We start from the raw sequence: 23,068 nt of genomic DNA on the forward strand, positions 1-23,068 counted from the left end.
GTTTTTTTGTTTTTTTTCATGGCAAGAATGTTAGGGGTCAATGATTAGTTATTAGAGGGGAGGAGGAGAGTAAAGGGTTGAACATGGGCTGCTCCAGACACACGGAACAACCCAATCACTCAGACAACACATTACTTGCACTTGAAAAGTACTACTTGAACCAATTTGGCTCAAATCATTAGGTTTTTTCTCAAACGGAACAACGAATCCATTACTATTCTTTGCAAAAAAAAGACGAACCATTTTTGGCCTCGACTAACAACTAGTTAGTTTGATTTGTAACATTCTTCTTAAGCTCCTCCATGGAGTTCCTAAGCTGTTCAAGCTCTAGCAATCCGAGCTTGTCAATTGGGGCTTCCCACCAGCACCGGCTTTGGCTAGCTTTCCTCATCCGATCAAATGCTTCACCGATTTTTCTCTTAGCTTCTAACTCATTTAGAAGTCGAGTGAGGTGTGAATTGAGTCCACGAATGCTGGCATCGCGATGAGCCTCAATGAGATGGAGAGTTTTGGAGTTCGGTGGAGAGTTTTGAGTGATGAAACGATCCAGCATGGCCTCAACATTAGGTGTCCAAAAGAGAAGACCTTTCCTGCTAGGCTTCTTTGCCATGTCTAAACTGTAAGAAAATTCCTCCTGCAAGTTAGACAAGCCAAAATTTTGCTTTATTTTCAAGGTTTAGCATGGAGAAACATAGAGGAGAAACAAATGCAATTTATAGGGGCTTGGAATTTTGTTTACTTTTCAAGGTTTCGTATGGAGAAACATATGCAATTTAAACGGGTTTGGAATTTACCATCAGAGTGGCCAAACTAATTGTTGTTAGGAGTTTCAATTTCATTAATCCCTGATTTGGGAGTTGAAAAATCTTATCCTCGATCTTAATGCAGTATATATTTTGAAAACAATTTCTTAGTTGGCTGTTGACGTACTTGAATGTCAATGTCATTTTCAGTAACTGCACATGTTATTCTAGTGTGAACTAATTTGGCAACTGCTAGCTTTAAAGAGATTCAAAGGTTAATTGGAAAGGTATTGTCCAAGATTAATTAGAAAGGTACGTATAGTGATTGTATGGGAAATTATTGGGAAAAAGTACAAAACTTGAGTAATGATACATTTTTTAAATTTGAAGGATGTCGATTAGGGAATATGTGAATAGGGTGTATGCCCACAATATTCAGTCGGTATCCTCCAAATTCAGAGAATGTATCATTTTTAAAAAAAAAAATGATCTCATTCACTCTCGGGCATTTTAGTCTTTTGGATGCTATATTGCTTCACTGAGCTCAGAAATTCAATTTGTTAGTATCCTGACTGCATTACAGTTTTCTGAGACAAGTGTCCTTCACATGGACATTTTGGTCCTTCTGTGTATATTGTGCACATGACTGACAGGTGTGGTGTGGTTCTTGTGAGAGAAAGCTGATGAACCATATTTCATTTCACCAAGTTTACAATTCTTCTCTCCAAGGCTGGTGTGGGTGCATATGAAATGCAAAATGTGTGTGTGCATGGTACGTAGTAGACAAAAATAGTGAGTTGTGCAAGCACATTGTGGTCCTTTCACATAGGGAATATCATAATATACCCTCACCAATGATTAGTGGAATGTGCCACATTTCTTTCCTCATTAAAACAAGATTTCATCTCAATGTATTAGTACTATATATACATTGTTATAGCTATAGCAACTCTGTGTCTCTTTTGTGAAAGTCGAGAGCCCTAATGAAAATGCATTGTGTATAACTCTCGAGACAGTCAAGAACATGATAATTATTGAGTGTTTGATTAATTGAGAGAGCTGAAATTCACCTCAAAATTATATATATTGAGTGTACACAATTGAAAATGAAGAACATTAAGGTTTTTGTCTGTTGAATTTCTGGTATAAGAAGCTGGTGCAGAGGCTTAGTACTGGTGTGAGGCATCACATGGGTTCTTGAAGGTTGAGACATATTTGTGTGGTCAATACACAACTGCAGAAACCATGTTTACTCTCATATTCCCACTGCAGTAGATTTTTATATCTCATACCTCAAATATGTTTTTATTTTCTGGTTTATGCTTCTGATCTAAGTAATATATATATGTTGATATCTTGCTATGAACTCCATGAACAACAGTTGAGCAAGGTGGGGGTTTATATATATATATATATATATATATATATATATATATATATATTTGAGCCTATTCAAGTTGAGTTTTCAAAAATGAAATGGTCATTTCTGGATTTTGCCTTTTATACCTTGACAGTTTTCTGCAGAACCTATTTGAGTACTGTTTTTGTTATACCTTGCTATTCTCATTGTGTTTATCATTTGAGCAAGTGTATATTTTTGATCTAAGGTTATGGAAACCAAGCTCAAGTCTGTATTGAAGCTGCATTCCAATTTTACCCTTCAGATCACAGATTGTGCAGAAACTTGTGAAGTATTTGTATTGAGCTATACTTTGAGCTATATATTCACTCCAATCTTGTGTAATAGCTTTAGTTGTTATACATATTTTATTATGTATTTGATGAGCAGCAAGAGCTTATTTGGTTCAAGCAAGGTCGCTTAGGATAGAGGGAGTGTTGTGTGCACACTGTGAGTTAGGGTGTGTGCAGAGTGTGAGACAGCTGAATGTGTATTAACTTGCATTACAAAGTGGATTTTGCATTGGGTGCGTACCCAATAACTAAGATTTTTGCTCTCAATTGAGAGGGGTTTTCCTTGTAAAAATCTAATTTTGCGACGGATTAGGGTTTCAAAACCATAGTGATATCTCTGTGAGCTCTCCTTAAAAGTTGTGATGGTTATCTTAGGTTAGAAGAGTGTTTAAAACCCTAAAAGAGAGTGGAAGAACCAATTCACCCCTTCCCCCTCTTTGTTCATCACATATATAACTTATAAAATTCCAGGAATGCACTGCCTTAATTTTTTTTTTTTTTTTTTTTTTCCAAAAAATTAATCTATGATTTTTTTTTTTCCTTTTCATTTGTACTCTATATTTTCATTTTCTTTGTGTTCCTTTTTCTTTTTTTTTTTAATTTTTTCTTTCTCCTTCCTGCACTCATGTATGACATATGTGCAACCTTCTTTTCTCTCCATTTGTTCTCTTATTCTTTAAATTTATTACTGAAATATTGTATACTTAAAGCTTCTTTTGGCAATCTTCTTTTTTGTTTTTTTGTTTTTGCTGACAAATTGGTGAAAAGGATAAAGAAGTTGCAAAAACACATGTTGTAGCGCTTTGCACAATAATGCGAATGTTTTTAGGAAAGACCCAAATATATAGTAAAAAATAAATTATTTTCTCTTGTTTTTATTATTGTAGCTAAACAATCGTATATGGATTTATTACACCAATATATGTTGCCCAAAGAACCCTTAATGTCGCGCAATTTATATTTCTAATTTTTTTTTTTTTTACAACAATATTTTTTGATTTATTACATACCATATGGATTTTAATTAATACACCATTGATGTTTTACATATGAACTCAACCTTATGATATTATTCGACAAAAAACTTAACCTTATGATGTTATGTAAGTAATTAGTTACATGCATAAATACGCCTCTGGGCATCCATATCACAGATTTTATAAGTTCATGTTGAATTAATGATCACACATTTAGAATCCAAAATATTAATCATATCATCATGATCATCGATTCATATCAGATGGTGATTGGTTGCGCATCCTTGGTAAGACGTCCAAAAATAATGTAAGCAAACCTTAATTGTTACTGAGAATAAAACAATAAATACCATGTTCATTATTGCATCAATGAACATTAGATAGGTGAGAATCCATCACCATTAATGTACACCCATAACTAAAAAATAGAAAATTAAATTGACAGCAAATTCTAGTGAGGTACTAGCTTGAAACTGCCACCAATTATGGACAGTACAACTTCAGAAAAATCCATGACCACCATATCCAAAACATCCTGAGTACCTAAGAGTAGTAGTATTTTTCTTTTCTTTTCAGAGCAAGAATGTTAGGGGTTAATGATTAGTTACTAGACGGGAGGGGAGGGTGTAAGGGTCGAACACAGACTCCAAACGCAGGAAACAACCCAACCACTTTGACAATACGGCACTTGCACTTGAGTAGTACTACTTGAACCAATATGGCTCAAACCTTTTCTGGCCTCGACTAACAACTTATTTTTTTTTTTTTTTTTTGGTTAAAACCTTGACTAACAACTTGTTAGTTTGACTTGTAACATTCTTCTTAAGCTCTTCCATGGAGTCCCTAAGTTGTTCAAGCTCTATCAATCCGAACTTGTCAATAGGGGCTTCCCACCAGCATCGGTTTTGCCTAGCTTTCCTCATCCGATCAAGGGCTTCACCAGTTTTTCTCTCAGCTTCTAACTCATTTAGAAGTCGAGTGAGGTGTGAATTGAGTCCACGAATGCTGGCATCGCGATGAGCCTAAAGGAGATGGAGAGTTCTGGAGTTCGGTGGAGAGTCTCGAGTGAGGAAACGATCCCCCATAGACTCGACATTCGGGTGTCCGAAAGAGAAGACCTTCCCTGCAGGAGAGAGAACTATAATTAATTGCAGCCTCTACACCACAAAGACTGCAAAGCTCACTCGCCTTCCTGAAAAGCCCCGATCGACGTTTCGAGGAGGTGACTTGCAAATGATTTTTTATCTCTATTTTTGCCATTTTGATCTTTTGGCGACCCATGCTAGGTTTATTTGCCATGTCTAAAACTGTAAGAAAATACCTCCTGCAAGTTAGACAAGCCAAAATTTTGCCTAATTTTCAAGGTTTACTATGGAGAAACATGTGAAATTTAAAGGGACATGGAATGTACTATCAGAGTTGGCCAAACTAATTATTGTTAGGAGTTTCAATTTCCTTCTCTTATTCTATATAATTCTTATTCTGATTTTAGATTCTCATGAATCAGTCCCGGTTTCAAATGATTTTGCTGCATTAGATGAGCTTGAGGATACTATCCATGTTGTAGATGATGTGGATAATAATTTACAGCCGACATGTATTATTGAGGATACAATGGTAGTGCACTCCAAGAATGCTGAAGGCATTATAGATAAGAAAGAAGAATGTGTTGTGGAGAGCCTCTCAATGACTGGGGTGGTTCACTCATCTCTGAAAAAAGGGGTAGATACCATGGAACCAGTGATTACTCCTATGGATGATTCCGTGCAAGTTTCCACAGTTGGTTTTGGGGTTGCTGGGGAAACTAGGAATGATGATAGCCAACCTCAAAGGATGTCTAAATCTGTTGGTCAAGGGGACCCAAATAAGAAATCAAAGAAGGTGGCTATTGCAACAACACCTGTAAGAACTAGAAGCCAGTTGGGGCTGAAGCCTCAGCCTTCGTCATCTTCTCAATGATAGGAGCATGGAATGTAAGAGGCTTAAATAAGCTTAGAAGACAAAAGGAGGTAAAAGGTTGGATACAAAATAATGCCTCTCAGTTTGTCTGTTTATTAGAAACTAGAGTGAAGCTTCTTCATTTTCAGTTTATTTCCAATAAAATTAGGAATAATTGGTGTTGGGTTAATAACTATGATGCTCATTTAGGGGGTCGTATTTGGATTGGGTGGAACCCAACTGTGTTTAGTGTTTCTGTTGTGGATAGTAAGGATCAATGCATGCTGCTTAAAGTAATTGTTAATCCAACAGGGGAAGAATTCTATTGTACACCTGTGTATGCTGCAAATTAGAACAACAATAGATTGGATTTGTGGAAGTATATCTCTGATTATGCTCATGGTCCTTGGATTACATTGGGGGATTGGAATGCTATTCGTTTTCATGGGGACAAGAAAGGGGGTAACAAAGTGCCTCAGAGGATGTTGGATGAGTTCAATTTGTGTCTCCAACAGGCAAGCTTGTTGGAATTACCTCCCACAAATGGGGAGTGGTCTTGGTGTAATCGTTGAAGACTTAGAAGGCGAATCCATGTTAAATTGGACAGAGTTTTTCTAAATGACGTGTGGTTGGATAAATATCCTGGAACCAAGTTTTCCTACACAATGTCTAAAACGTCATATCATTATGGGGTGATGGTTCAGGTTACTAAGGATTTTGCTTTAGGTCTAAAGCCATTTAAGATGCTTAAAGTCTGGTGTGATAAAAGGGAGGTTCTTCCTCTGGTGCAACAGGCTTGGGATATTGAAGTAGCAGGTTCTCCAATGCATAGATTACTGCTTAAACTCAGGAATGTGAAAACGGCTGTCAAACAATGGAATAAGAATGTGTTTGGAGATGTGGGAGAGAAGATAATTCAGACTACATTGAAATTGGAATCAGTTCAAGAGAGTCTGTTACAGAATCCCACTGACGCATTGCTTGATGAAGAGCAAACTATTAGAGAAGATTATGAGTCTGCAATGGCTGATCAAGAGATAATGATGGCTCAAAAATCCAGATTGCTCTGGTTGAGGGATCATGATAAATGCACTGCTTACTTCTATTAGTGGATGGTCTGTGGAGTATTATCATAAACTTTTCTCAAAAAGTCCCTCTGAGGTGGTGTGTAACTTTGCGCCTAGACATACTCTGGATGATATAGAGAATGATATTTTAGAAGGGCCAGTTACCTATGAAGAAATCAAGGGAGTGGTGATGAATTTCAACCCTAATAAGGCACCAGGGCCGGATGGATTTCCTGCAAGATTCTATCAAACTTTTTGGTCTGTGATCGATAAGGAAGTAGTAGCTGCAGTTCAACACTTTTTTATCTCCAAAAATATGCCAATAGGGATTAGTTGCTCTTTTATTACTTTGATTCCAAAAGTGGGAAGTGCTGCAAAGCTGGCGGACTTTAGACCAATTGCTCTATGCAATCTGGTTTATAAGATTATCACTAAAATCATGGCAAATGGATTAGCTCTGGTTCTTCCAAATTTGGTTGGATTGGAACAAAATACTTTTGTGAAAGGAAGAAGAATTCAGGAAGCAATAATTATGGCACACGAATTGGTAAAGGACTTTAACAAGGTTAGACATCCAGCTATGGCCTTAAAAATAGATATCAAGAAAGCCTATGATTCTGTTTCTTGGGAAGGTTTGATGACAGCTTTAAAGAAATTTGGTTTCAGAGACAGTTGGATTGATTTGATTACTACCATTTTTCAGTCGTCCAGGTATTCAATTGTAGACACTAAAATTTAGTGGGCTTTGGTTTTAATGAATGGACCCATTAAATATAGGCCTAATGTTTAAATAAATTATTTAATTTACCAGGCTTGGTCCACTTAAATTATTTAATTAGCCCAGCCCAGATAATTAAATGAAACGATAATTATTCCTAATAAAATATATTTTGAATAATTATCTTTAAGGATAATTATCACAATATAACCGGCCCGGCCCAGTTATAGTTTTATCCTTATCAGGAGATGACACGTGTCATCATCCTATTAATCCAAGAAGCCTATAAATAGAGGCCTGGAGGAAGAAAAAGGAGAGGATTCAGAATTCAGAAGTCTACAAATTCAGACACAAATTCAGAATTCAGAAGTTCAGAGACTCAGAAATCCAGAGACTCAAAATTCAGACACGAATTCAGAATCGAAACCCAAAAGCGAAGAACATCAAGCACATCCAACAACGTGCCGTTCTTCATCAAATTCCACAGTGATTCAAGAACAAGCTCGTGCAGCCCTTGGATCCAACCAACCAAAAACAAGGAGATCGAATCAGAGGACCATTCTTTTTTTTGTAAAAGATATTACAAAGGACTGTACTCCACATTCATAAATTAATAAAATTCTATTTTGCTCCATATTTTGTTTCTATTGCAGACTTATAAAATTTGTGTGTACAAATTTGTGGCACGCCCGGTGGGACCACCTTTGCCTCTCATCTCTTTCTCCTACCATCAAGTTTCTTTTCTACCAGATTCTATGGCTCCCCCTAAGATTCAGACAGACAAGAAAGCCTAAAAGAACATCGCTATTGCAAAGGTCGACACTAAAGCCACCATGAAAAGTGGCACGAAGACCAAATTAAGCGATGGAAGTACCTTGACGGGCCCTGTGACACGTAGCAAGTCCCAGGCGATGGCGTCATTCAAACTTCAGCAAGATATGGTGAAAACTAATCCTGCAACACCGGCGAACGTGAAAACTCAACATGTCAAAAACCTTGACATTGTTCCAGAGGAGGCTCCACCACTAGATTCACTTCGTTCTATCTATGATGTTCACTCTAGTGTCGGTTCACCCCCAGAGTCACCACGTCAGACTTCGGAGCAATCAATCACTTCAAGGAACGTGGATTCTCAAGGCCTATCATACTCAGATGTGGTTGCTGCTATGATGACTGGAGCTGCTACGATGAAAGAACAACTAGCAACTATGGCTCATTCCATTGAGAACCTCACAAAGACTATTGAAGAAAATGACTTGCAAATCGCTACACTAATGAATAAATTGAAAGTTCAGACCTTCAGTGAAACACCAATGCCATCCGGGAATCGTGCAACTTTCACACCACCACCGTCTGGGAAACCTACATCATCCACAGCAATACTAATGGAGAATCCTAATTCTACAGTACAAGGTACTCAGAGGGAGAATCCCAAACAGACGCCGGTGACAGAACAAGCGACCAGTCAAAACCAGACGCCGGGGATAGAACAGGTGACTGGTCAAACGAATCATACCTCTTCTTCAGTCTCTTCATTATCTGTCAAACAATTGCAAGATATGATAACGAATACAATCCAAGCTCAATATGGTGGTGTCTCACAGAGCACTCTCATGTACTCAAAGCCCTATACAAGGAGAATTGACAGTATGAGAATGCATGTAGGATACCAACCTCCGAAGATTCAGCAATTTGACGAAAAAGGTAACCCCAAGCAACACATTGCCCATTTTGTCGAAACTTGTAACAATGCCGGAACAGAGGGGGACTTACTAGTCAAACAGTTTGTCCGGTCCCTTAAAGGAAACGCGTTCAAGTGGTACACTGACCTAAAGTCAGAATCAATTAATAGTTGGGACCAGATGGAACGAGAATTCTTGAACAGGTTCTATAGCACTCGTCGTACTGTTAGTATGATAGAATTGACTAACACGAAGCAATGGAAGGATGAGCCTGTAATCGACTACATTAATCGGTGGAGAGCCCTCAGTCTTGACTGCAAGGACCGTTTGTCAGAAGTATCTGCTGTGGAGATGTGTATGCAGGGAATGCATTGGGGCATGCTCTACATTCTACAAGGCATAAAACCTCGCACATTTGAGGAATTGGCTACGCGTGCCCATGACATGGAGATCAGTATGAAATCCCATGACGGCAAAAGTCCCGTGACTATAGAACCACGCAAAGATAAGAAGGACTGAAAGAAGGGCGACAAGTCATAAAAAAATGCGGCTAAAGATTCAATGGCTATCTCAACCACCCCAATCAAGATATCTGTTAAAGATGACAAGAAGGATGATAAAAAGCCTCACCAGTTTCAAGAGAGGGAGAGACAGCGTCCTACGCTAAAGGAGTTAGAGAAGAAAAAATACCCCTTCCCCGATTCCAATGTTCCTGGCATCTTGGAATGTCACTACAAGAAATTAAGCTATTAGGGACAGTCTTTTAGTGACAGACTAAAACCCGTCCCTAAAGATTTTATTATTAGGGACGGACAAATTTTACCGTCCTTAATACTAGGCTTTTAGGGACAGGCAACTTGACATGTCACCGAATTCTTAAAAACTGTCCCTAAAAGGGTTATTTTTGGTACGGTTATTGAGGGCCGTCCCCAATATCCCCCCAAAAAAACAAAGCGCCAAACTTTAGCACTTCATCGCTTCATTTTTCTTTTGTTTGGCGCAAAAATGAAATAATATAAACTTATTTTATTTTACAACATAGGGAAGCCAATCACACTACGTCGTTTTTGATCTAAAAAAGTTTGTATCATTTGTAAATCTCTTCCACCATCACAACTCATAAAGCTCTTTAGTTCTTCACCTCTTCTGTTCTTCTCTCAACGTCGCCCTGCTCTACGACCTAGTAGCAACCTTTGGGGTTTCTTTCGTTTCCAGCCAAGCCAACCTCCTAATCTCGGTAGAGCCAAGAAAAAGTTCATTTGTACTTTTCCTGTTTGCCATTTTTCATGATCCTTACCCTAGTTTTTTCTAGGGTTTCGAAATTGCAAAAGGGGGTAAACTACAAATCTGGAAAAGGCTTGTCGTCTGAGTCTGAATCGCTGTGGGAAATCATACAGGTTGTTTGAGCTTTCTATATTTTTGGTTCAAAGGACTCATCTGCTTCTTCATCTTCTGGGATTTTTGGCTCTATCTTTGCACCTTCGTCCCAGGTATTGCCTTTTTTTAACAATCTGTTGATTATTATTCCTCCTGAATTTTGGAATTTAAAAAAAAAAAAAAAAAAAAATTCTGTTGTTTATCAGATTTAGGGTTGTCATTTCTGATTATTCTATGGAGCTGTTGTGTTTCTGTTGATAGATTTTAATGGGGGAGTAGGCTTCTTTTGGGATACAGTTTTTAGTGGTAAAGTGTTAGATGTGCAAAGAGAAATGGTCTCTCTTCTGTGTCGAGCGATGCCTTGAACCCCCTTCGGGGTTACATTTCTCTTCCGCAGGTCACCTTTGGCCCAAAGAGGTCCTTTCTCTTCTTTCTTTTGCTTCCTATTATATATTCTCTTTTGTTTGGTTGCTCAGAAATGGTAGGAAAATAAAATTCAGATTTTGGGTTTTTATGTTCTGGGCATAATTCAGGTTGGTATTTAGCTCTGTTGAAGTGAGAAATTTTGTTGATAACCGATAAAATGTGCAAAAAACCAAGTTCGAGTAGAAATTGTTTGGCTTGGTAATTCTGAGCAATCTGCTTGGTTGCTCAGAAAATGTGTGAATTGAGAGTGAAAGTTGACATTTTGGGTTTAAATATATGGGGTATAATTCAAGTACATGGCTTATAATTCAAGTATATTGCATAATATTCTGTTTATATTTATCATACGGTTCAAAGAAACAAATCGTGGAATTCAAGTCTTTGGATATTTGCATGCATAGTCTTGCAATATTTTTGTATTATCTGATATATTGGATTATTTGGGATTACAAGTTTGGTTAGTTTAATCAGACTTAGGGTTCTTAGAATTTCCTAGTTTTATTCAATTAAATAATGTAGAAACAGCTAACTTGCCTGTGGAATTTGAGGTTATTGGAAGATGTACTTATATTTTTGGATTAGAAATGTTGGTTTCAGTGCTGATTTTGGCTCACATGTGAAAATTAGGATTTTGGCTTTCATATATATATTTATTTATTTCAATGAAGAAACATACTTGCGATTGAAATTTGAAAATGTGTTTTTCCTAAAATCAACTTGTCATGTAAATTCTGGACTTATTGAAACTGCTTTTAGATTAAAAAATAAAATTTGTTGACAAACAAGTGATACTGTATGGAAGAATTCATTGGAAACTGAACTTTTCCCTCAGTAGTTGTTTGTTACATTGCTTTTGATCAATTAACACATTTAACATGCAGATGGATGTTGCCCAATTCAGAAAACTCAGTTTTAGCCTCGACTGCGAATGATATGCGCTGTGATAAGTACACCCCCATTGATTTTGGAAAGTTGAAGTCCGCAGCTATAGGACTATCTCAAAGTAAGTTTCAGTCTTCTCTTTCGATGCTTCTCATTTGGTAAAGTTCTTTTCTTCAAGGATATTTGATCACTGTTAATAATAATAATGATAATAATAAAACCATTTTTAACTAAGTATATTTCTGTATAAACTTGAATCTATTCAGAACTCAACAAACCTGATGGCTAGATGAGTCTTGAGTTGACAATATTAGCTTCTCATGCTAAGTTCAACTCATTCCAATTATGATCTGACCCAAAATTGACTAATCCTTGCCATTACTACCCCTGAACCTGTTTCACATCTATAGTTCTCACCTTTGTGTTCTATGATCCCCCAAAACCCAAGAAGAATCTCAATAGGGAGTTGTTGAGACCTTTATTAGGGACTTTTTTGTGTTACCCAAGTGCAATAACTTTTATCTACATCACTCTTCTCTCTTTAATAAACCCAAATTCTAATTTATGAATCAGACAGGTAGCCTCTTACAGTTATAACCAAATGTTTAAATTGATTAAAATTTATTCATAATCTATCTAATACATCATTAATTGCTTAAGTTTGATTGATTTGCCATTGATTAAAAAACTTCATGGCTATAGTAACTGATTTGAAGCATACTTTGGCTGATATTTCTGATTCCATTAGATTTTTGTTACATTACCTGATACCAAAATTTAAAAGTATACTTATTTTATCCTTTTTTACCTTTGTTTTGTAATTATTTTTACATATCCATACCGTTTGTATGCACTTAATGGGTTATGCAATGTTCTTCATTGATGAGTGAAACTTATCTTAAATTTTATTTGGTATGCTGGCTCAGCAAAATATTTGTGTTCCTTCCCACTATGTCCAGAAAATAGGGAATTATATACAAATAGAGTAGCCTAGAATGCTGGTGGTCCATGGACAAGTTTGCTAATTGCAAGTATCAACCAAAACACAGCAGAGTGATGGCGTCTTGCCATATATTTCATTTATGTCCGAAAAGAATTTTTAATATAGCCCCCTATTATGGTTATATGAATCTTTTTTATATCTTATTGTTATTCAAGGTCTCCTCCACCTCAGACACATAATTTTATGGTTTCATCACTGTTTCGTACAGATTTCAAGAATGAGTTTGATCAGAATTGATATTTTTTTTTTCTTTTTTTTCACAACAACTATTTAGTGCTTCATTTTTATTTATTGTTATTTTGGTGTTTGGATGATTTGGTGTAGAATAATCATACTCGACTCAACAAAGTCTATTTCAACTATTTAGGTTTGGTTACATAAATCCTATTTTCTTTTCCATTTTAAAGCCATAACCTTAGGCAAATCTTGAGAACTGTTCAAGAAGTCAAGTTTTAAAAATACCAGCATTGCTATTACATCCGAACGATATTCTCTATACCCTGTCGTTCAGTTTCTGGTCGCAATCGAAAATACTAAAGTGATTGTATAGTTTTTTATTTTTATTAGGAAAAAATTTAAGAGAAGTGACTTAAAAAATAAATCAAATAGGCCCTTACAATCCCTTTGTTAATGAAAGGAAGGAAATTTTATGAATGCTCTAGAAAGCGACCCTTCATAAACCAGAATAAGCCTTGTAGTTGACTTGTTAGTGAAGTTCTGATGCTAACAATTTAGCCAGGGTCCCATTTGAAGGTTGTATTAGTTCGCTTCCAAAACATAGAATTTCTCCTGCACAAGATCTTGTTCAGAACTGATAATTGGTGCCATTATATACTTATTGCAGGTCATATCCACTAGCTGTTCACCCAAGATTGAGTTTGATCAGAATTTTAGGTATGATATATTTCTTACCCCTCTTAGTATGTTTTATTTTATTTGTTTATTTATCAATTTCTAGATTTTTATGCTCTATAAGTTTATATTACCTAGATAATTAGTTCTAATGCTCTTATTATGTTTTATTTTATTTGTTTACTTATCAATTTCTGGATTTTAATGCTCTTATTATGCTTTATTTTATTTGTTTATTTATCAATTTCTGGATTTTAATGCTCTATAAGTTTATATTACCTAGATATTTAGTTCTAATGCTCTCCGTCATGTATCTATCGTGATTATGCATATTTTTTTATTTTCCTTCTTGTGTACCTCTTGTTTATATGGGTCGTACCCTTGTTTTGGCGCCTTTTAATGATATTTTACCACTTCTCCTTTCCCTACCAAAAAAACAGAGAGCCTATGCATCAAGTACATATATTTTGTTTTGCAGATATTTTTTTTAAAGGACCATTTTTCTTTACCAGTAATTGGCCCTGCATGTGTTTTGTTTAATTTATCTAGAGACAACCTCATCACTTTGTTCTCTCATTTACCAAAATTTGTTAGATAAATGAAAATTCTTTCTCCACAAAGGGAGTGGAATGAAAATTAAATTTCATTATACAATTTTTGAAAATATAATTCACTGGAGGCTGGGGATTGATGGATGAAACAATTCTGAAAACGCTGTTCATGACACATTTTATTCGTTTGTGACTTTTTTAAATGTGTCAAATATGTGTGCATGAGCTGGTTATCACTACAAGAAATTAGGCTATTCCATCGTCACAACTCACAAAGCTCGATCTTCAGTTCTTCACCTCTTCTGTTCTTCTCAATAGCGCCCTGCTCTATGACCTAATAGCATTGAAGCACTCAATTTTCAGTCTTGGTCTTTGTCAACAGAGTTCTATAATGATTAAATATACTTGTTCAAAGCATAAACTCAACACATACAAGAAGTAATCAACATAAAACAGTCCATTAGAGGCTATGCACCAGAAAGGCTGAAACTGATATATGAGTACTCATATTGTTTTTCTGTGCAAAATTAGGTATATACCTAAGTTCTGTAGATGTAAATAAATGTACCAAGCTTGCTTCAACCATCACACAGCACCCGAAACCTCTACAACCAATTTTGACCCTTCAATCCAGCCTCAACATCAACATAAATGCATCAGAAAATTCTACTTCACAAGTTCAGAAATTCTTCAGTGGATTAGTGCACTCTCATAGTGATTTTAGAGATTAAATTAGCTTAAAACTTCAATTAATCTCTCTGAAAGTGACTCATATTTTCAGCTCTCAAGCCTCACACTCAATGCAGCTCAATATATAAAAAGAGGCTCAATATTTGCACACATAGGTGCTGCTCTATAACAGTATATATAAAAAGAGGCTTAATTTTTGCACACATAGGTGATGTTGGTGATCTTGTACTCATTATGGGATGGGAGAGACCAATGATTACATTCCATTAGGTGCTCTACATTTTATAGCTATAACCCTACCCTGATGCACCAGCACGAGAATAATTCCGTTCACAAAATCAGTTTAGGTTCTCATAATTAATTGGGTGTGGATGAGAGCAGAATATCATGTATCAACTCATGCATTCAGTGCTTTAAATTCAGTAATTAAAATTTTTCAGTGCTTAATTTTCAGCTTTACTAAATAGCACCTTAGTCGGTTTTGTTTTTGAGAATTGAATGAGCGCATTTTTATATATATGGATTTCTGGGTATATGGTTTTCAGTTTTTGTAGGCAAGCACAATAAATAAATAATTGATATTTATTGAGTTTGTTGGTGAATTAGAAATTTGTAGCTTTGATCAACATAGTTACCAGATTACAGATTAGATTAGATTAGATATACTAGATACCATGCTTAGAAGTGTATATATAATAATGTGTCAACTAAAAGCAGGAGCTGTGTTTGTTGGTGGTTTGTGCGTGGATATGGATTTGGGACCCTTGATCCAAATTAAATCAACTGTTCAATTAAACTTTAGGATCCCAGAATTGGATTATTAGAATGTTATTAGTGACATCCTTGATCGATTTGAGTATTCAAATTATAAGGATTTTAATTTTTCGGAAATAGATTATAAGGATTTTAGATAACATCTATAAGGATTTTAGATAATATTTATATATATGGATTTTAGATAACATCTATAAGGTGTTATTCCAGTTGACTTTAACAATCATTTTCTATCTATAATATAAATTTTGTGGGATCCACACGACTATGAGGCCAGGCCTGCTTCCAAAAAAATTGACCAATTTGAAATGACTTTCATATTTAACTACGTATTTGAGTTCTAGATCTGAGAAAAGAGGCCCATATTATAACATTGAAGCACACCACCAAGGTGAGAATGTTAATTTTTCTCACTTAAAAAAAAAGAACCAATTTTAATGACTTATTAGAGATCTAAAAACAATGTCCAAGCCCATTGGTTTAACAAGTTGTGGTAATTTACTTTTTTAACATAGTAATGGGAATGCTATTTTTTCCAATTAATTAACATGGTACTTAAAATTTTGTTTCCTTTTTTTTTTTGTCCAGTGATCGATAGGTTTAATTTGTTTGCTGCTGAAAATTTGAATTTCCTATCACGCTCTATGATACGAACTTACCTTTTCGTATCATCCAGTTTTAGTTGATTTACCTTTCTGCTATCTATCTGAGTTAGTAATTTCATGATCATCCATCCTTTAATAAAATGATTTAAAAATATTATTGAGATAAAATATTGAGCTTGTTTACTCTGGGGTGTGAAACAGAAACTCTCCTTACACTTAATGGTAACAAATATTTTAGGTGGGAACATACATTGAAGTCAAAAGTGGGCTCATCAACTGTCAATGTCCATCACATGATCAAGATGGGAATAACTTCCCTAACCTAAATTCATCCAAATTTCTGGAGATTATGTGATTGAAGCCAAATCACTTTCAATAATACACACAACAAAGGCCACACTAATCAACGCTATATAAGAAAGAAATACACATAAATGTGAATACCATGATGCTGCCTCAATATAGTACAAGGAATAAAACCTGACCCCAGTTGTCTATTCTACAGTCTCTGTCACACAACTTAAAAATAAATAAATTTCTTTTTTTAATATATATATTGGGACAAGTTGATTAGCGTAAAATAACCTATCACTCATTGCATGGATTCGAGTTCATTTCATTTGATTTTCTGAGTAAAAGGCTTCCAATGCTGATCCCAAATACAAAAAGTGCATAGGGTTAAAGATAAATATGAGGCGTAGGCTCAGATTTATTGTAAACTGAACCAATAAAGTGCATAGAATAACTTCAAAATCTTGTAGAGTTTTACTGGCATCTGATAAAAAAAAGAAAAAAAAAAGAAAAAAAAAAAGGGCATTGTATGAGATTGATTCTAATATAATTGGAATAAGAATCAGTGTTAGGGTTAGGGCTTACTTGACAAGGAACCTTTAATTATTTCTTTGCGCCTTGTTTCGAACCAAATACTTATGGGATTTGAAATTAGAGTTGGGAAAGGAATTGGGAATTAAATGGGATTTGTAAAAAGGAATTTTAAATTCCGTCTAAGTTCTTTTAAAATTTCACACATTCCAAATATTTGAAATCATATTTTAAATTCAATTATGATAAAATCCTTCCTATTTTTGTTTGCCTACATTGCCATGCTGCATTACATCAGGATAAACGCACTTGAAATTCAGGTGGGCCAACTTGAACCCAACTTAATGTTTTTTAATATATAAATGATGTTCAAAAGTTTGCTACTGAATCTGGTCACTCTTAATGTTTTATGTATGTTGTTTAAGTTCCTTGTGTAATATTCTTTAGTTATGTTTTTGCTCTATTGTGGTTTTGTTCTTTTTTATTTGTTAATCTCAATTTAAAATTAAAATTGCAATTTTAAATAACTAATTCAAAAAGTTTTTTATTTTTCTTTTTTATTATGATGGGTTAGAAACTAGTTTATGTTTTGTGCTACTATTTTGCAAGTTAATTTTTATTTTGGGATCGATTTTGTTACAAGCTTAACATATACTGCATTTATTTTTTTAGACCATAAAATTTGGTTAATTGATATGACAATTATATTTTTTTATGTTAAACATATAATTATGCATCACAAAGTATATGGACATTGTTTGATCCTTTTTGTGATCTTCACACATGCTTGTTAAAGTTTGTATTAGATCGTGATATTGATGTCTCTGGACTGAGAATTCTAAATGGAATAGAAAATATAAATTTGATGTCCTATATATAAGTAAGATCCTTTTTTGGCTTTCACTGAAAGAGCTTTAGCTAGCTCTTTTTCTTCCAAAAATGGAAGTGAAGAACGAATCTCCCACTCATTCCTATTCTCTATATACATACATCGAAAAACAATTCATCTTAACTTAGTTTATAGTTATTTTTTTATTGAGCTACTGATGTTTAACACTACATTCATCTTAATTTCAGGATGAAATGAAACAGAAGTTTTCACAAGTTTTTCACAATTCTGATGGTACCAGTCCTGTCATAAATGATGTTGAGATAGTGAAAAACCAATTAGGTATCAGAAAGGGATATCGTCGTGGGTTCGGAAATGGTTTTGTAGCTCCAAGTCATCAACGTGCATCCTTATCTTTTGAAGATGCTTCTAGAAAAAGGGTAAAAAATGTTGAAGAAGATAATGCACAACTTAGGGAGAAAGTTACAAATTTGAAGGAGAAGTTGGATACATTTCAGCACCTCCTTGAGCAGCAATAGCAACTCCTTCAGCAGCAACAACAGAACCAACAACTGCCACCACGATTCCACCAACAGCAGCATGCCCCACCAAGCTGGTATCAGCAGCCGCTAACATGGTGGAAATTTCGGCACCACGCACCAGCAGCACCACAACAGTCACCTGAATGAACTATAAAGATAATTATTTTGGTAGATATATTTTGGAGCTTTTTGATGGCTAGCTAGCTGATTTCTAACTATTTTGGTAGTGTATTATTTTCCCTGCATTTTCATGATTGCATTTAGTTTAAAATGATGTTTTAATTTTTGAGGATGTTTGGAACCATTTGATGTTAAAGCAGCTACTAGATACTTTTAGCTCTTCTTTACAAAACTAGAGAATTTGTAGTTTCATCATGAGATTAAGAGCTTGTTTGTTGGTATCATATTATGGTGGTAATTTATTTTTTTCTTTCTAAAATGATATTGTGGATGAATATACTTTTTAGTTTCCATGTTTTGATATATAAGGTGGATGTGGTTTAATAGTATTTTTAGAAGACAAATCCCATAGAGCTAAACAGGAAAAAATAATAATAATAATAATAATAATAATAATGAACTATTAGGGACAGTTTATTACTGTCACAAATTTAATTTAATAATAATAAAAAATCTTATTAGGGACAGTACAAATTGTGCCTAATAAAGTATGTATTAGGGACGGGCAAAAAACGGTCCCTAATATATCAACTATTAGGGACAGTAAATACCGTCCCTAATAAATCAAAGGGGGACAGTCTTATTAGGGACAGTAAGTCCATCCCTAATAAATGAAAGTGGGACGGGCCTTTTTGGGACAGTAAGTCCGTCCCTAAAGGTCGATTTTATTAGGGACGGAAAATTTTTACCGTCCCTAAAAATCATTTGTGACACAACTATTAGGGACGGTCAGATTTGATTATTAGGGACGGTCTTAGGGTTTTTAGGGACAGATTTGGCCGTCACTAAAAACGTAATTTCTTGTAGTGTGTTTACTTGAAAGTAAAGTTATAGAACTCCCTAAATGCAAACGTACTCCAGAGATGGGACGTATCAACGATCCAAAATACTGCAAATATCATCGCTTTATCAGTCATCCAATTGAGAAGTGTTTTATCTTCAAGGAGGTGGTGATGAATCTGGCAAAATAAGGAAAAATCTTGTTAGATACAGATGAAGTTGTAACTTCGAATCATACTACTGCTACTTTGACAACTTCTGTTATGGGGAGTGCTTGTTCTCAACCTTTAACTTCGGAGGTATCTTGCACAACTATCCAGTTTGGTTCATTGGAACCAATCCCAATCTATATTGGCCAAGGGAGTGTACGTGACATTTCAACATTTGGAAGGGTTTTTCCTCAGGATGATGAAGAAGGATGGACTCTGGTGACAAGAAAGAAGCCACGGAAGCAACAAGCTGATATTTTTCAGACTTATTATTCTGACAAAGGGCAAAGGAAGAAGAAACTCCAATATCACCATAAACAGTCTGGCCATAACAGAAAATGGGTCAAGAAGACATAGTCAACTAAACACACCTCTATAAGCAAAAAGAGTCAGAAGCCTATTACTTTGCAAGAGTTCTTTCCAAAAGGATACCTAAATGACGAAGTTGTAACAACTTACATGGTTTCAACTAAGAAAACAAGCCTTAATGAGGAGAAGAACAAGGATCAAGATGAAGTCCAGACTGTAGAGAACCATAATACAGCCATCATTGAAAAATCTGATGACGATGAAGTGGTCAGAGGTACGTTTGAGTCATGTTGTGCACCAATTATTTTCACGGACGAGGATCTTCAGTTGGGTTCGAAGCCGCACAATTGTCCTCTCTTCGTCTCCGGTTACATAAAAGAACGAAGAGTTACTCGTATTCTTGTTGATGGTGGCTCGGCGGTGAATCTAATGCCAAAATTTATGATGAAAAATCTTGGCATCACAATTGACGAGTTATCGCGTAGCCGTCTTATTATTCAAGGTTTTAACCAGGGAGGACAGAGAGCTATCGGCATGATTCGGGCAAAGCTAACTATTGGCGAGCTCCAAGCAAAAACCTTATTCCATGTGATTGACGCAAAAACGTCCTACAATTTGTTGTTGGGAAGGCCTTGGATACATAGTAATGGCGTCATTCCATCGACTCTTCATCAGTGCTTCAAATTCTACAAAAATAGCGTACAAACGGTTGTGGCGGATCATAAGCCATTTACAGAGGCAGAATCTCATTTTGCCGATGCCAAGTTCTATATCGATCATGATACACCTTCGGAAGAGCCCATCCCAAGCCTTCCGTCTACATAAGAGATTCAATCTACAAAAGCAAAAGAAGCATTAAGTGATCCACTAGACGTTTCAATGACAGACATTGTAAAGGTAACTAAAACGCGAGGGGTCTCGATAAAGCACATCGAACGAAACCTATTTTAAAGTATGTTCCCAAATCTCAGCGACAAGAAGGGCAGGCACCTGTTATCGAGATAATTGAAACTAAGGAATTTAAATTAAAGATGTCACAAACCAAGGAAAAAGAAGATATGCAAAAGCTTAAAGGAGAGTTAACTCTTCCTCTCCCTAAGATTCAGAAGTCTTTGCCTTCCAAGTCTCCGTTAAAAGGGTTCGTGCGGCCTTCTCAATCTATGGTTGATCATTTATTACTTCCAAAACAAAGGACCGACGAAGGATTCGATCCTAAAGCATACCAACTCTTGGCTAAGTTGGGGTATGATTTTACAAATCCTGCAAGCCTTGGAAAACTTAATGCTGAGGTCACCTGTGAGAAGGTGCACGGCCTCAATGAGACACAAAAGAAGTTGAAAGATCAAGGGCATAAAATCATTTCACCTAAGTCTGGTCTCGGTTTCGTAGCTTCTGAGCCACTTTGAATTCAAATCACAAAGAGGGATAAGAAGTCAAGCACCTCATACATTGGGTTTGAAGAAGTTGAGGATGAACAAGATCAGCAGACTGGGCATCAAAAATCAGTCTTTGACCATATAAGAGCTCCATGCGATCGAACATCTGTATTCAACAGGTTGTCAAGCCGAGAATCAAATGTTTTAAGTTCTCATATCAGCAATTTGCCTCGTAACTCTGTTTTTAACAGAATGAGCTTTAATGACCAAGGAAGAAAATCTGCACAACCTCAATCTCGAAAGTCAGTATTTTCTCGAATAAAAAACAGCAAGATTGTGAAGTCAGAAGAAGCTAACATCGACGTGGTGAATAATAGTGAGGTTCAGAGCCTAGTGCCTTCGAGAATGAAACGTAAGACAGAGATAGATGTCACCAATGATGTTACATTGAAAGCTCGAAGGCGAACCATTGTATTTACTAATCAATCAGCAGAAGTGGATAGAATAGAAGGCACTGGCGAATCGTCTTGTGTTACTTCATACCACATCACTGTTGAAGAGGAACCTGACTGTGAACAACCAGATGATATCGAGAAAGCTCCACCAACGCTAGAAGACGGGGGGCAGGCTACTGTTGATCAACTCAAAGAAATCAACTTAGGAACTGACGATCAACCCAAACCAGTTTTTGTTAGTGCATTCCTAAACCCCTCAGAAGAAAATGAGTACTTTCAATTATTGTCTGAGTACAAGGATGTCTTTGCTTGGACATACAAAGAGATGCCCGGTCTTGATCCTAAAATTGCAGTGCACAATTTCGCTGTCAAACGTGGGACACGTCCGATTAAGCAGTCTCAACGTTTCTTCCGTCCAGAGCTAGTTCCAAGGATAGAGGAAGAACTCAACAAATTGATTGAAGTAGGGTTTGTCCGTGAGGTCAAATATCCAACATGAGCATTGTTCCAGTGAAGAAGAAAAATGGACAGATTCGAATCTGTGTGGACTTTCGTGATTTGAATGAGGCATGCCCAAAAGATGATTTTCCTCTTCCCATCCCTAAGCTCACTGTAGATGCAACCACTGGACATGAAGCTCTCTCTTTTATGGATTGTTACTCTGGGTACAATCAGATAAGAATGACTCCGAGGGACGAGGAATTAACTGCCTTTCGCACTCCTAAAGGCATATGTTGTTACAAAGTTATGCCCTTTGGACTAAAAAATGCGGGAGCAACATACCAGCGCGCTATGCAAAGGATCTTCGATGACATACTCCACAAGATTGTTGAATGTTATGTTGTTGACTTAGTGGTTAAGACAAAAGAACGAAGAAATCATTTACAGGATTTACGTACTGTCTTTAATCGCCTTCGAAAATATCAACTTAAGATGAATCCCCTTAAATGTGCATTTGTTGTGACTTCAAGGAAATTCCTGGGATCCGTCGTACGTCATTGTGGTATTGAGATTGATCCTAATAAAATTGAGGCCATTCAAAAGATGCCGCCACCAAAGAATTTACTTGAACTTAGAAGTTTACAAGGTCAACTTGCGTTCATTCGTTGGTTCATCTCAAATTTAGTGGGTCGTTGTCAGCCTTTTAACCGACTCCTAAAAAAAGATGTTCCATTTAATTAGGACCAATCATGCCAAAATGCTTTTGATAGCATCAAAAAGTACCTTCTCAATTCTCCGGTATTGGGAGCACCGGTACCTGGAAAGCCACTTATACTTTACATTGCTGCGCAAGAAGAATCGCTGGGTGCCTTACTTGCTCTGAAGAACATAAAGAGAAGGCATTGAATTATTTAAGTCGTAGACTCACCCCGACGGAGCGAAATTATCCTCCAATTGAAAAAACATGCCTCGCACTTGTCTTCGCTTCTAAGAAATTGAGGCATTATTTCTTGGCTCATACGATACATCTTGTTGCAAGGGTAGATCCTCTCAAATATGTCATGTCTAAGCCGGTCCTTTCCGGACGATTGGCGAGGTGGTCAATTTTGTTCAACGAATTTGAAATTATTTATGTGCCACGAAAAGCA

The 23,068-nt window shown here is 36.1% G+C and overlaps 1 protein-coding gene, 1 long non-coding RNA gene and 1 pseudogene across 4 annotated transcripts; 1 reads left to right on the plus strand and 2 right to left on the minus strand.

Annotated features, from left to right (window-relative positions):
• Window positions 1-262: 262 nt before the first annotated feature.
• LOC132309252 (agamous-like MADS-box protein AGL62) lies at window positions 263-610 on the minus strand. Its single transcript, XM_059807574.1, has one exon. It carries the CDS (start codon window positions 608-610, stop codon window positions 263-265), a length of 348 nt encoding a protein of 115 aa, XP_059663557.1.
• Window positions 611-4,030: 3,420 nt separating this feature from the next.
• Window positions 4,031-4,711, minus strand: LOC132310141 (agamous-like MADS-box protein AGL62; annotated as a pseudogene).
• A 5,191-nt stretch (window positions 4,712-9,902) lies between these two features.
• Window positions 9,903-18,574, plus strand: LOC132306415 (uncharacterized). 3 transcript variants are annotated; one of them, XR_009481976.1, is made up of 5 exons: window positions 9,903-10,307; window positions 10,456-10,611; window positions 11,502-11,623; window positions 13,350-13,399; window positions 17,877-18,574. It is a non-coding gene; the product is annotated as an uncharacterized LOC132306415 (long non-coding RNA). The 3 variants fall into 3 exon arrangements; XR_009481977.1 differs by lacking the exon at window positions 10,456-10,611 and having other exon boundaries at window positions 9,912-10,054; window positions 10,130-10,307; XR_009481975.1 differs by lacking the exon at window positions 10,456-10,611 and having other exon boundaries at window positions 9,914-10,307.
• Window positions 18,575-23,068: the final 4,494 nt, after the last annotated feature.

Source organism: Cornus florida, unplaced genomic scaffold (assembly GCF_030987335.1).
Source record: "Cornus florida cultivar Cherokee Brave unplaced genomic scaffold, ASM3098733v1 CherokeeBrave_3.0.0_Hap2_Chr05, whole genome shotgun sequence".
NCBI classification, from domain to species: Eukaryota; Viridiplantae; Streptophyta; class Magnoliopsida; order Cornales; family Cornaceae; genus Cornus; species Cornus florida.